This window comes from Musa acuminata, chromosome BXJ1-7, assembly GCF_036884655.1.
Source record: "Musa acuminata AAA Group cultivar baxijiao chromosome BXJ1-7, Cavendish_Baxijiao_AAA, whole genome shotgun sequence".
Classification (NCBI taxonomy): Eukaryota; Viridiplantae; Streptophyta; class Magnoliopsida; order Zingiberales; family Musaceae; genus Musa; species Musa acuminata.
In genome coordinates this window covers 192892-206552 of record NC_088333.1, presented here as the reverse complement: position 1 = coordinate 206552, position 13661 = coordinate 192892, and the positions used below count along the sequence as shown (strand labels likewise).

The window sequence follows — 13661 nt, the reverse complement described above, 5'->3', positions numbered from 1 at the left end:
ACGATATATCCACACCTGCGAACGCGTGTACAACGACATGTCGGGTGGGTTCTTGTGCTGCTGTTATCAGCATGGCCCAGCATGCTTCTACAGCGTAGCCATCACAGTCTACTTCCCATGGCTGCTGCAGTCCCCAGCAATTGGCTTGGCGAGGCTAAAAGGTGAGACACCGATCCGATCTTTCTCAGGCGTGTCAACCCAGGGCCGCCGAGGCGCCCCTCTCGTCCGAGTCAGGGGTCAGCATGTACATATGGATGGATGTGATGGATCCCTGCATTAAGCTTCGGGCCGTTTCCCCTGGATCCTTGTGCAGGTCCCTTTCCATGGCTTTCCTTCATAAACCAAGGTAGGCGGGCAGGCATCTGTGGCTCCGGCCTCTGTTATCTTCTCCGCTAACTTTTGTTATTTCCCATTCTGTCATCGGTGGTGAGTCCAAATGCTCCATAAAGGGTTTCCTCACCTCCCCGCCCCTCCTCTCCTCTCCTCTCTGCGATGGCGATGCGTGGGTGCGGTTGTGGCGTCTCCATCTGTTCACTGTTTGGACACTAGTGTCTGGCAGATCGTGCGACATAGAGGGCCACCGAGTGGCACCGCTTTCGTCGACTCGTCGTTGTACAGAATGTTGCATTATTCTCCTGTCTCGGGTTTTTCCTGGTTCATCCTCCGACAGGGTGGTGTTGCAGAGGCGCAAAGGTTAATGGGGTTACGGAAGGAAGCTAGCGACGACTGTTTGTACATTACCGACAAAACATATGTCTCCAGTTGTAACGAGTGGTATTTCTCGACAAGGAGACGTAATGAATGGTGTTTTTATTCTTTTCAGAAAAGGAGATGTAATGATGGTGTTGACCTGAAAGACAACGAAGCCATAACTACAGCATGATAATATCCCAAGCAGGTGCCTTCGCGAAATGCATCACCGTCATACGGTTAATTTATACGTTCGGGTAATATGTATGTCACGGTAGACGACAACGCTAAAGAGAGTGAATTGATCGATGATCTGGATATCTATCGATCTTTTTGTATATATACATGAGGGGGGAGAGGGAGAGAGAGACAGCTATGTTTACCATCTAAGAAGGCGTGCGCACAGACATTAAGAGAGAGAGAGAGAGAGAGAGAGAGATGTATACCAACTAAGAAGGCGTGCGCACAGATATTAAGAAGAGAGAGAGAGAGAGAAAGATATGTCTCCCATCTAAGAAGGCGTGCGCAACAGATCTTAAGAAGAGAGAGAGAGAGAGAGAGAGAGAGAGAGATAGATATGTATCCCATCTAAGAAGTTGTGCGCACAGAAATTAAGATGGCAGTCGGTCGTTCCTACATGATTTCATCGTCTTCTGAATAGCGCCAAACAGTCGACGATCTTCGTGAATTGTTCATATCTTCTGCGGACACACCCTTTCATTTATTAGCCATTATTATTTCTGCCTCTTACGCTACTGCTTGTCACCATAACACAGTCTTTTTAATTTGATCGTACAGCTATTTCTACTGCCCTGTGGATATTAAAAATCTTGAACTTCCCATACGGACAATAAATGACATTAAATCAACTGCCTACGCGCGGGCAAACTCTTCCGACGAGAGGAAAGAGAAATAGGTGATGAACAAGTATGAAAGATGTACAGGCAACTCATGGTTAATTAGGTCTATCTGGAACAACATAAAAAGTCCCAACCCTCATGTCGATCGGTTTCTCTTCCTGCTCCGCCGACGATCGACGAACATGCTGTGACTGACGGCAACGCAGTAGTGTGTACGGTTTTGATGGCTGAAACTTTTGGCGTCTTACCGGAAGAGCTCATAATTAATGTTCCAATGGCGTAGAATAAAGCAGCACGGAGACAAAAGACGTCCTACGCGAATCTCACGGTGGGTGATTCCGTCCGCTAGGGATGACAACAAAACAACGACCGGATGTGGAAGTGGACAGAAACCGTAGGTCCTCCGGAATATATATAGCAGACACAAAGCTAAGAAGACATGACATTGTTGGGAAGCTTATAGCTCGGAAGCTTCTCATTTCTAACTCCAACCTCTACTGGGACTCCCGGTTAATTAAGCTTGCAACCGACGGACGTGACCCACCGTGGCAAGGAAGTCCCATTGTTTACTTTCGCTCTCTCTCTCTCTCTCTCTCTCTCTCTCTCTCTCTGACTTGTTCACTTCCCATGTTTGTTATCCTCGCTCGGAAGCATGGAATTTAATTAGCTACTCGCACTAGCTAGCTAGTTGCCATCTTGGCGCTTGACATCATGCATGGGCATATATACACCACCTGAATCTTCCCGCGGAATGGTTCCACACCTTGTTCTGCCAACCTCTTAGAACTTTCTTGCTCGAGTATCGTGACAATTACACAAGTGCATCTTCATGAAACATGGATCGATGTAACCAAAGAACAAGACAGCCGAGACAGAAGCTTCAACGACACAAGATGCAACATCTTACATCTAAACCCACTTGTTGTTCCCGCTTTCATCAAGTTCAAATTTAGTAGGTATCAAAATCTGACATCTCACCCCGCCAAAGTAGTCTCTTGTTGATGCTACAGGGACTGACATAAATCTTCATGAATCCACACTTGGACCATCGAAATGAGTCTGTCCTCTCTATCACATCTTATTTGCTGTCGGTTTGCAAGTGTATTCTCGCTTGCCAATGCCAGTTCCTTCCGACAATACAGTCTCTTTTTTTCTTAATTACTCAGCTAAAAGAAGTAGCAGCACCTGTTGATTAATCTGAATTTCACGGTTCATCGTAGTCATGAATAGCATTTACCTCTCTCCATCTTCATCATTTTATCTTATTCCTTTGATGTTTTGTGTTTCAGGTTTGCATGATTATTCTTATGATGAATTCACCGCTTGCGTTGTGGGCTCGTTGCAACTTTCTTTATCCATGATAGGGGAGGGGAAACAAGTCTTGGATACCAAAAGAACTACTACTAATACAGAAGATCAACGATAAAAGCACAAACAAGAAAATAATTAATAAAAATTTTATATGGTTCAACACTTGTGTATAAAAAAAAAAAAACCAAATAAATACAATATGTCTCTCTTGAATCAACTCAAATTTAAGTGTGGAGTCTCTTATACTAAATCTCTCTTAGGATCTCTAATATCAATTTAAAAAAAAAAAGAGCAACTCGAAATGTTTTTCCTTTCTATCTCTTTTACCAAAATCATGAGGTACACAAGGGTTTCTTTTCATACGTAAAATCATTCTTCAGATAATTTTAATTTTAAAGTAATTTAAATCATATTAAAATTCTGAAAATACTCGTCCGTCCCCTCGTTGAAACGCCCAAAAAAAGAAAAATAGACGCTGTATAGCTCCCTCCATATCAATCGTCAAATCGTGAGTCGCAAAATTCAAAGGTTGGTAGCCAGAAGGAGACAACTAGCACACTTTGCATGACAGGCATTGGAAGATCATATTTTGAAGGTGTTTGGAACACTTGGAGATGATGATAAAGGGAGCATTAATCGTGGGTGCATGGAGGAGGACAAGGTGGATCCTTCAATCTTGGAGATGACGAAGACTTGAAAGGAAATACGTTGAACGATCGGCTCCCCCTCCCTAGATTCCAGTCCCAAGGCGTCGTGGGTTTCCTCCGATCAAAGCAACGTCTGATGTCATCGTTGAAGGGGTTGCAAATTAAAGGTGGGTTTGGTTGTCTCCAAGCGAAGGTCCTCGCTCGGGAGGACCAACATCATCAAGTACCCATTAAAGTATCCTTCCTCCAGTCGCAGAATGACATTTGGTGTCTGAGAGTACTCTTGGGGTTGAACATTCATTCATTCATTCGTACGCACTGTTGGTCTCGCTTTGCCATGTCTGTGTTACTGTCGTGGCATCTAGCAATATAATAGTAGAAGGTAGGAAGGGAGGAACAGGGAGAGGACCAGTGGTTTCTGTTTGGCTACTGTTCTAGAACATGCTTTTGGATCACCATTGACTTGGCGTCAGTGAGGAAACGATGAGATGTCTTGCTCATGCAGGGTCTTCTTCTACTCTTTCTAATGAGCCGAGCTGAGCTGTGTATCTATCTATCGTGTCCACTTCCTCTGTGCTTCTTCCGAGCTGTGGCAGCAATTCAACAGTAGCTGGACAGCTTGTTTCACGTTTTAGTAAAGATTTGATCACTATCTAATCCTCTATCTTTTAACTTAATCCTTGCACATTCAGAACCGCCACATGTCTTCCGTGGGCATATAAATCACATTCATGGCAAGCCTCTTCGTGCATGTGCATGCATACTGCTACGCATGGGAACTCCGACATGTAGCATGCATGCCCCTCGATCGACGTGGCCTGCTCGGTCGACGGAGGCAAACGATGGTGGTGTCCTGTATCCCCACAACTAGTGCAGTGACCCAAGGGACGACACCCTTCACGATGATATATTCAATGGACGCGTGATAGAATATCCGAGTTGAAGAGGAGACATCTCTCGTGTGGATACTGGATGAAGCTTGGGACTCATGGCACAACAGGATCAACTGTTGTAAGCATTAGGGGAAAACCGGCATCAGTTCTTGATCATCGAGCTTTCACTCTACAGCTTTCGGCATGGCAGGAGTAATCCATTGGTCCCCTGGCCCTATCGCGTGGTGGCGGTGGTTTTGCACCTGGAAGCAACTTCCGACAGCGAGCAAAGATCGCCGCATGTCGAGCGGATAGGCAGCAGAACGGAAGAGGGATGGAACCCATAGGGGAAGGGAGGAAGGACCAGAGGAGGTGAACCGATCGATGGGACAGCGGACGCAGCTTTGGTGGGGGCCATCACATTAAATTTCTTCTTCCTTTTGTAGCCATCTTCGACTGTTACATTCACTGTGAACTTTTTGTTTTTTGTTTGTGGCAATGTGGGCGTGGGAGAGTGATGGGAATGGTCAGTAGACACCGAGCTGCATGATGAGGGCTTCCTGTTTCAGAACCTGCAGGTCGCAGTTTGCTTTTGGGTTGGACTGTGGAGGAAACCTTGACAACACAAAATCTTATCCATTCAAATTCCTCATGACATGTATAAGATACACTGATGACGGCTGATCGTGTCAAAAGTAAGTTTTGGCACATCCTCGAGATTTCTCACCATCTTAATACGAGTCTTGATGCGTTGGCCCAACATTGGCTTCAGATTCTACATGATGGGTTCATCATTTTTAGCACATGATCATGACAGTGAAATAAAAGTCCTCCTTGCTCTTTAACTGAGTCATAATCTCGTGAAATAACGCTCATAAGCTCTACTAACAGAACAAATACTGATGTAGCTAATAGATTGTAGACCGTCAGCAGAAGGAAACAAGAGATAGATGGTTACCATTAGAAGAAGAACTTCACAGGACATGATCCATCGTTCTAATGGTACAAATAATATCTCGATGGGCACAAGAATCAAACAACCTTGCAGTATTAACAACCAGAGATAAATTGCAGAAAACAAAGACAAAGACTGTACATATATGTTTTATATTTTGAAGTCGACCTTTTGAACATTTATGTTCATCAGATCAAGCAGATGTCTTGAGCTTCTTTGCCATTACTGCAAAATATCTTCCCTGATGAAAAGCTTGCTCCGATTCAAGCTCAGATGGGACTCTGGTACCATCCCCAGCATAAGTGCCTGCACCATAAGGGCTGCCTCCCTTCACCTTCTCCATCTCAAACATACCAGCTCCAAAGGTATAACCAATGGGCACAAAGATCATTCCATGGTGAACCAGCTGAGTTATTGCAGTCAAACTGTAAAAAAGAAAAAGAAGGTGACAGCAAGTAGCATGGTGGTTTAAGTTCTTTATGAAGGCTTTGGAATCTAAAGATAAAGAATGACATGTATATAGATGACAAGCTTATTTCCTCAATCTGACTATGGCAGCAAAGCTTATCATATAAATGTGGGTACAATGATAAAAGCTAACAGAAACCGACTCCACTAGCTTCGGGTAGTGGCTTTTAACTCTAATCACAAAATCTCCTAAATGAACAAAACTGAAGACAAGAATGGCCTTTAGCTACTTAAAGATGTCAAATAACATAAACATGCCACTGAATAACCCTACGAACATGATATTTTTAAAAAAATTGTTAATAACAATTTGTCGTATATCCATGGTATTTGGACTTGGTTCAGGAAATTGTCATGGGATGATGACCAATGAACTTGATTTTGCCTAGAGCGGGCCATATATCTACAGGTATTTATCGATCCAGGCATGAACTGAGACATGGACTGTCTCATTTTGGGTAATGTGATTTGCTTTTCTCTTTTCTAAACATGTTTTTTTATTTTTTAAAGGCCTGGATGCCTTTATCTGCATCGTCCGACAACCGCTGCTTGCTGCCTGCTCTTTATCATCATCCACATGCTGCCCACCTCTTTTTAAACAAGTACACCTCTTCTTTCTCTATCTCCACTGCCTCCTTTTCCTTATCTTCCTTCCTCTTTCCTTCTTTTTCCTTCTTTCTTCTGCTTTGCTCTTCGTATGCTTCCTTCTTTCTTCTTCTTCATTCTTCCTTTCTTCTTCATTTTCCTTCTTCCATGTTATTACTTCCCCTCTACCCATATCCTCCAGCAGAATGGAACCATGGTACATGCCGACATACCATGTATCAACACATGTATATATACAGAGAAACATACTGGTTCTGCCATCAACCGTACAGGTGTGTATCCAAAATTGCATTCTATATAAGTAACCTCTAAAGGCAAGAAGCCATGCTGTTCCAAAGATCTTACATTTTAAATGATAGAACTGACAGCATAATGGTGGTTTACTGTGAAATATAACATTTAAGAATTATGAATGCAACCTAGATTTTATTCATAAGAATTATAATTGAAGCCGAAAAACATGAAATCAACATCTTATTCATCTACCTGAAATCTAAAGACTAAGAATCCTGATAGCTGACTTGTGCGTAAATAGGGAAGTTTCAAGAGAATGCAACGTAAGTAATATTAAAATCTTCTTTTCGTAGGAAGTATCTTACGGAGTAGTCTCCTGTCCACCGCCTTGAGATCCAGTGCTATAGAAGATTCCTGCAGGCTTGCCTGCAAGCTGTTGAGATCTCCAAAGACCTCCAGTTGCATCAAGAAATGCTTTGAATTGTGCAGCCATCATACCAAATCTAGTTGGAAATCCAAATAGAACACCATCTGCCTCAGCAAGTTGGTTTGCTGTGATAATTGGTACTTCGCTTTTAGGAGGTGCACTCATTTTCACAAGAACTTCATCAGGGAGGATTTCAGGTACCTGCTCAGTTGATGTAAGTCCACATCAATGACATGCAATTAATGGATGATTCGTTTTGCCAAGCATTCCTAATGTGTATGGACTATGGAAGTGTTTTCGTAAAATATTGTTCTTACCTCCAATCACAAATTTTTCACAGATCTTTACTGAGAAAGCATTTAGTTTAATAATGTACCATCACCTAATTCAGAATAATAGATATGTAGATATTTGACACTAGAAAGATTCTTAGACCAACAAGGAGGGAAGACAAACAAGGTAAACAGTGAACCATGTAGCTTCCTAATTGCTGTGTCAATACAGGTTTAGTGCATCATATAATGTGGTATCATATCCTATGGATAGCAATGGGGGAGTGGAACAGATGAAAGCACCAAAGCAACCAAAATTTTCTCAAAAGGATGTGGCACAGTCAAAGAGCAGACTGAAACAAAGACTGGGAATGGAATTGCTCCTGAGTTGCTTTTTTTGGTATTAGCAAATATCTTACCACAGAGATAACATTTCCTTCCATCTAGTAAGCTAAGTCAAACGTGACTAGTTCTGTGGACAACCAGCATTAGAAGCATCTGCCAGAAGGTTCCAAAAATATCATCTGGCATTGGTTCTAGAAGTGACTTCCAAGAAATAAGATTAATGGTTCTTAATCAAGTTACCATACATAAGAATATCACTTTTAAGCATCACAGTGTGCATTATTCTCAGGTCCACGTAATCCATCACACCAGCAATTAACAACTTAAAAGACAAATTCACGTACTTCTGCTAAACACCTATCTGACATTCTTAGAAGTCCAAATCAGCACTGATTGAAGACTTTGACACCTACAATGATAGTCCGAACGCAATGCAACTAGGCCAAACACAATCAAGGAACCTTATAATTTGTTAAATTGAAATCGATTCTAATGGAATCCAGTTGCACAAACCTGCCACATTTTAGCTTCCACTCCTTCAATAGATGAGGCACCTTTTTTTATCTCTTCAGCTAACCTCTCAACATGGCCATACATAGAGTAGTATCTGTTCAAGCATCATAAAATTGTGATGTTCATTAACAGTAATAACTACTTTCAAGTTCATGGGTTACAGAATGCAAACAATGCCTTTCTACATATATATTATACTTTATTTAAAGAAATCAAGAGACATAATTGTTTATACCTTAACATGCTTAAGCAACCCTTACATATTTGTAACCACACCAACTAATTAGTCATGTACTATTCTATGAATTAGTTAAGGGCTTACACATCATGTTGGTCCCAATTTTGAACTATCATACATGGCTAACCATGTAATGGAGGGGACACAGATAAATCAGCAAAACTACTATCTTGCTAATAAGTCAATGTAATTTGAAAGTAGATGAAAAGAGACCTCCCATTTCACTTGTAAAAGAATGAATTACTTCTACTATTTTTACAGAACTACGTTTCGTGACAGTAAATATGATCTTTAATCTTGAAACAAGTAGATATTGCATAATCTAATGATAAGAAATTAAAAACTTATACTCTAGAAGCCTATATTTGATGCTTCAACTATTTATTCCCAAACAGAAAAGAGAAAAAAAGGTTTCTAGATGATAAATGTTTTGATTAGGTTATTAGTATTCCTAAAAGCTTAAGTTCATAGGAAGGAGCCTAATATTTTTATAAGCTTTAGGATCCCCTTTCATGTGCAAGTTGATCTAGGCTAGCTTGATACCTGAAGGTAAATCCAAGTATATGACATACATACTTCTAATTAAATAAAGAATGAAATAAAGAATGACAGATCTAGGAATTAAACTCGTTATGTGCTTTGATACCATGATAAATAATTTGATTAAGTTACCAATAATTCCAATTTTATGGTGCAAAATAAAATGAAAAGCGAATATTACACATATATTTTAAATTAAATATTAGGTGATAGATGTGAGAATCGTACTTATGTCTTGCTTTCACTCTATGATAAATATTTTGATTGGCTTACCTGGTAATATTAAGAGCTTAAACTGATAGAAAAGTGTCCAATATATTTATAACGTAAGATTAGATATTCATGAAAGAATACGAAACTTTGGAACAGTAACAATCCAATAATTATATTAAGTACCAGTAGCTAAGAGGATGTTCTTATGCATATGATAGCTTTGTCTCTAAAAATGCATAAAGCACGGGAAAATTCTGGTGAGCTGTCCTGGTACAAAGCCAGATAGAAAACCGCATCAGGCCAAGCACAATTATGGAAGGATCCAAAATGAGCAGGCCCTCCATTAAGTCAGGAATAAAATTGGTTCACCATGTTGATGGGGATTCATAGTGTATGGAACCGAACTAAACACTAAAATTGTATCAAGATTAAGATAAAGGTATCATTTTTCGATTCATATTTTTATGCCTTCTACTTTTTTCAACGTCTCTAATGGTGGGTCGCAGGCACACAATAGCTCTCCTCCTTAGCACAAAAGAGCTCAAACATGCACAGCAACGAAAAGAGAACAGAGCTAAACGACCAGGAAAAGTAATCCAATTACTTTCAGAAACAATTTGCAACAACGAACGCGAAGGAATTCCTAACATTATAACTTAAACTAACTTCAAGAGGAACAAGACATCAAACTGTATATTTTGAATCGCGTTCTCCTGAAGGAAAATTCTCACGGGAACAAGTGATCAACAGACAAATACGATGGATTCCAACGAAGCCAGAACAAGGGCAAGAAGCAAAACTGAAACTATCTGTAAAGTACACCCCAAAAGAATTGCTCTAGGTCGTATATCCTTGTGTGAAAATTCGAAAGATCCCAACCTTATCCATGTCTGAAGAAAAGATCGATAGAAAAAAGGCTACAGAAAAAAAAGGAAAACACAACTTTTAAACGAAAAGAACAAACAACAGTGAAGAATCAGAAACAAAAAATGGTATCCGCAGGGACGCGGAAGAAAGAAGAGAGCAAAGGAGAGACAAAATAGGGTTTTGAAAAGCTTACACAATAAAGACTTTGGTGGCCATCGATGGAGTTGTGGGAGCTCGACCGAGGGACTCCGAATCTGTGAGAAAGGGTAGAAGAAGGTGAGGGAAAAACAGCTCCCCTTCTGGGAGGGGAAAGAGGGGCAAATAACGGTCCGTCCGTTATGTCTAGCGAGGGCCGAACCTGGTTCGGTTTGATTTCCGGTCTAGTGAAGTCCTATCAATCATTGATCACGTCATTCTCGTGGTTGGCGCACGGAACACGGTTTCTTTTCCCATGTGACTCTGTATATCTGCGGAGTCGAGTCGATGGTCGCATTTGGTTGGACCCAACCTACGTGTTCTTTAAGCTAAACTTGGTAGATTGTTACCGATTGGTCCTCTAACTATTGCTTATACAGTAATTGTTGTGATTCTTTATGTCATGGTTTCGGAAGAAACATGGTTTGGTTCGATCACGATTGTATAAGTTCGTTCGCGTGGTTACTCAGAAGGAAAGCTTCTCGCAGAAGGGACGAAGAGTTATGGTCGTCGTCTCCTAGGGTGTTCTCCGACGAATCCGCGAGGGGCTTTAGGTCCCGAGTCCTTGCACGATAGGTCAACGCTTGAGATGGGAGTTCTGGCTTACCCCGCCAAAACATAAGTTAGTTTTTGTAGATATTGAATCATGTTTCTTGGCATCTTCTCATGAGTGATTTTTATATCTTTCGTAGGGAGTCGACTCCCCCTATGCTTACTGGTGTCTGTTGATATTTTCGACGAGCGGTTTGTATGTTCTGGAGTCATCCTTCTGACCCCATTCCTTGCGGGGTTATATCCTCGCTGGCAAGCATCACTTGATTCCGAATGGCGTGGATTTGTAGTGCGCAGCTTCGAAACTGAGTGGCGTCGCTTTTGAGTTGGGTTGCATCGCTTCAAAATGCGATCGTTTCCATATCGATCTATGTTGTTTTGCATTGCTTTTTGATGTGCGCATTATTTTTACTAGAGTGGCGCCATGTGTGATCTGAGGTGGCTGTCAATTGGGTGGTGCCAAAATATCCTCTATCATTTTCTCCCCCACCGTAGAAGTGTAATATATATCTCTCGTAGGGGATTTGAGGTGCTTTGAGGTGCGCCTTTTGTGTATTTCTTTTGGTGGCTTCTTTGTTTATTATCGAAAAAACATGTTAGCTCGCCTAAAGTGCAAACCTTGGTTCTTCACGCTGAGGTGCATGGCTTAAGAGCAAGTAGGCTCGGCCGAGGAGTAAGCTTTGGGTCTTCATATTGAGTGCACAACTAGAGAGTGCATGGGGTCGACTTAGGTGCCAACCTCGGCTCTTCATACCGAGGCGCATGGCTCGAGAGTGAATCCTTTTTGTTGAGAAATCTATGAGCGACATCACATGCATAGCGGAAAAATATAAACAAAAATCTCATATTTTCATAAAAAGGTTTTATCGTCATGTGAAGATTGGTGCACAAAACCCATAAAATAGAAAACCACGTGTGAGATAGTTGTGTTACCTAAGGAGATCGTATATCCTTAAAATCCTGTAAATCTATGGGAGAGGATGAAGGAGGTCAATTGTCCTCATTTCTAGTAGTGATACATATGGTAGGGGCTGCAAAGATGCTCCTCGAATCATTGCCTAAATCTCCACACACCCTTATTGGTTGAGGAGGAAAATGGAAGAGAAGAATAGGAGGTGGCAGTCAAAAAGGTCTAACATATGGCCATTTGGTTCCCTCCTATTTATACATGTCTAATGTCAACTTAACCCTAATGGATCCTGCCTTATTGAGTATTGTATCTTCATCTAATTACTCAAGTTTTTTAGGTTAGTGGGTCTTTACTCAATAATCTCTTATTAGCTCTTATTGGATCTCATGAGATCCAATAATTCATTAGCTTAATGGATATCTAATTAGATAAGGGCTCCGACGGATATCTTATATCTGAACCTCTACTAGTCGTAACACCTACCATATATGTATGATCCTCTAGACTCAATATCGAGCTGGCTATGAGTCATACCTGTCAAAACTTCTTCCGACTCAGTGAATTATTATTTCTATAATAATTCACTCGACACATTGATTACGGACGTACTTGGCCACTGCGTCACAGTTCATAGACGATACAGGAGAATCCAATCCTTTGGACTTATCTGTCCTCAGTTATCATGTATCTATAGTCTCTCATCCATCTAAATCTAGTGATAAAGCATCCCGCTATGATGATGAGACCGATTATGATAATGAAGCTCATGGTACAGTGATATGATCGAATCCAATGATAAAATATCTTACTATAGTGATGTGGTCAAATTCGACTATAAAGTGTCATACTAACTTAATCGAATTTGGTCACAAAGTGTTCTACTAAGATGATATGATCAAATCTAGTTATAAAGACTCCTATCATGATCATGCCATCGAATTCAGCTATAGAGAGTGCTACTACCATGACTAGGTCGAATTTGGTCATAAAGTATTATATTATGATGGTACAATCAAATGGTACAATCAAATTTCATTACAAAAGATCCCCTTTCGTGATAATGTAACCAACTCCACCATGAAACCTCATGCCCAAGTCTTATTGAAACAAGGCAGATATGTAGATATGCAATGGGGAGTGTAAATTAGTAGCCTACTCTATGATATCGTGTCCCAACACCTTCCATATATTGAAATATGTTAAGGGTGCAAGTGAACAAAAAATTTGATATATGGGCATTCTAATGATATATCGCACCCAATCGACTAATGTGTCCTCGAGGACAATGACTTGATGTTAATAGGATAATCAATTTGATCGAAACAATAGTTGGTGTCCCTCGATATAAATTATTACTTTGTAATCGCAATGTCCGATGTTTTAATGCATAATCCCATGCCTCAATGATAATTAGACAATCAACACAATCATTCCTAACATTAACCTCTACCTTGACTCAATAGTCAATGATGATAAAATCTCTCTCCCCCTCATCCCGGATCTCGAATTTTGATGATAAAATCAATTGGTGTCCTCCCCCCTCTCTTAGTACATTTATGATCATAATAATAGTGACAAGTGTAAAAGCGACTCCAAATCAGATTTAAATCCCTACATGTATCTGACAATCAAATTTTGATTTATCAACAACAAACAAAGAATGTACCAAATTCTTATACACGTGTGCCTAGAAACATTATTATAGTAACACAACCTACATTCATTCATTTACCAATATGTTGATATATATTTTCCCTCTCCACGTCAGATAGAATGGGCCACTAGCAAATCACCGAAAAGACAAATAAAAAAAAATATGCTTGTGTGCAAACGCACAATGATTCACTAAAAAAAAGAAATAATCATGCAAAACGAAGTTAGAGTGACCATTTGCAATATAGAGACGTCTACAGTTTCTTGCTTTGAATAGTGGAACTCACCCTATG

At 40.6% G+C, this 13661-nt stretch overlaps 1 protein-coding gene across 2 annotated transcripts; it reads right to left on the bottom strand.

Moving 5' to 3' along the window:
* Positions 1-5312: 5312 nt before the first annotated feature.
* On the bottom strand, positions 5313-10390 carry LOC103991035 (probable NAD(P)H dehydrogenase (quinone) FQR1-like 1). 2 transcript variants are annotated; one of them, XM_009410395.3, is made up of 4 exons: positions 10252-10390; positions 8201-8294; positions 7009-7271; positions 5313-5760 (listed from the first exon to the last, which is right to left on the bottom strand). In XM_009410395.3, exons 1-4 carry the CDS (start codon positions 10272-10274, stop codon positions 5529-5531), a joined length of 612 nt encoding a protein of 203 aa, XP_009408670.2. In that variant the 5' UTR covers positions 10275-10390; the 3' UTR covers positions 5313-5528. The 2 variants fall into 2 exon arrangements, with proteins under 2 accessions (XP_009408670.2, XP_018684051.2); XM_018828506.2 differs by lacking the exon at positions 8201-8294 and having other exon boundaries at positions 10252-10379.
* Positions 10391-13661: the final 3271 nt, after the last annotated feature.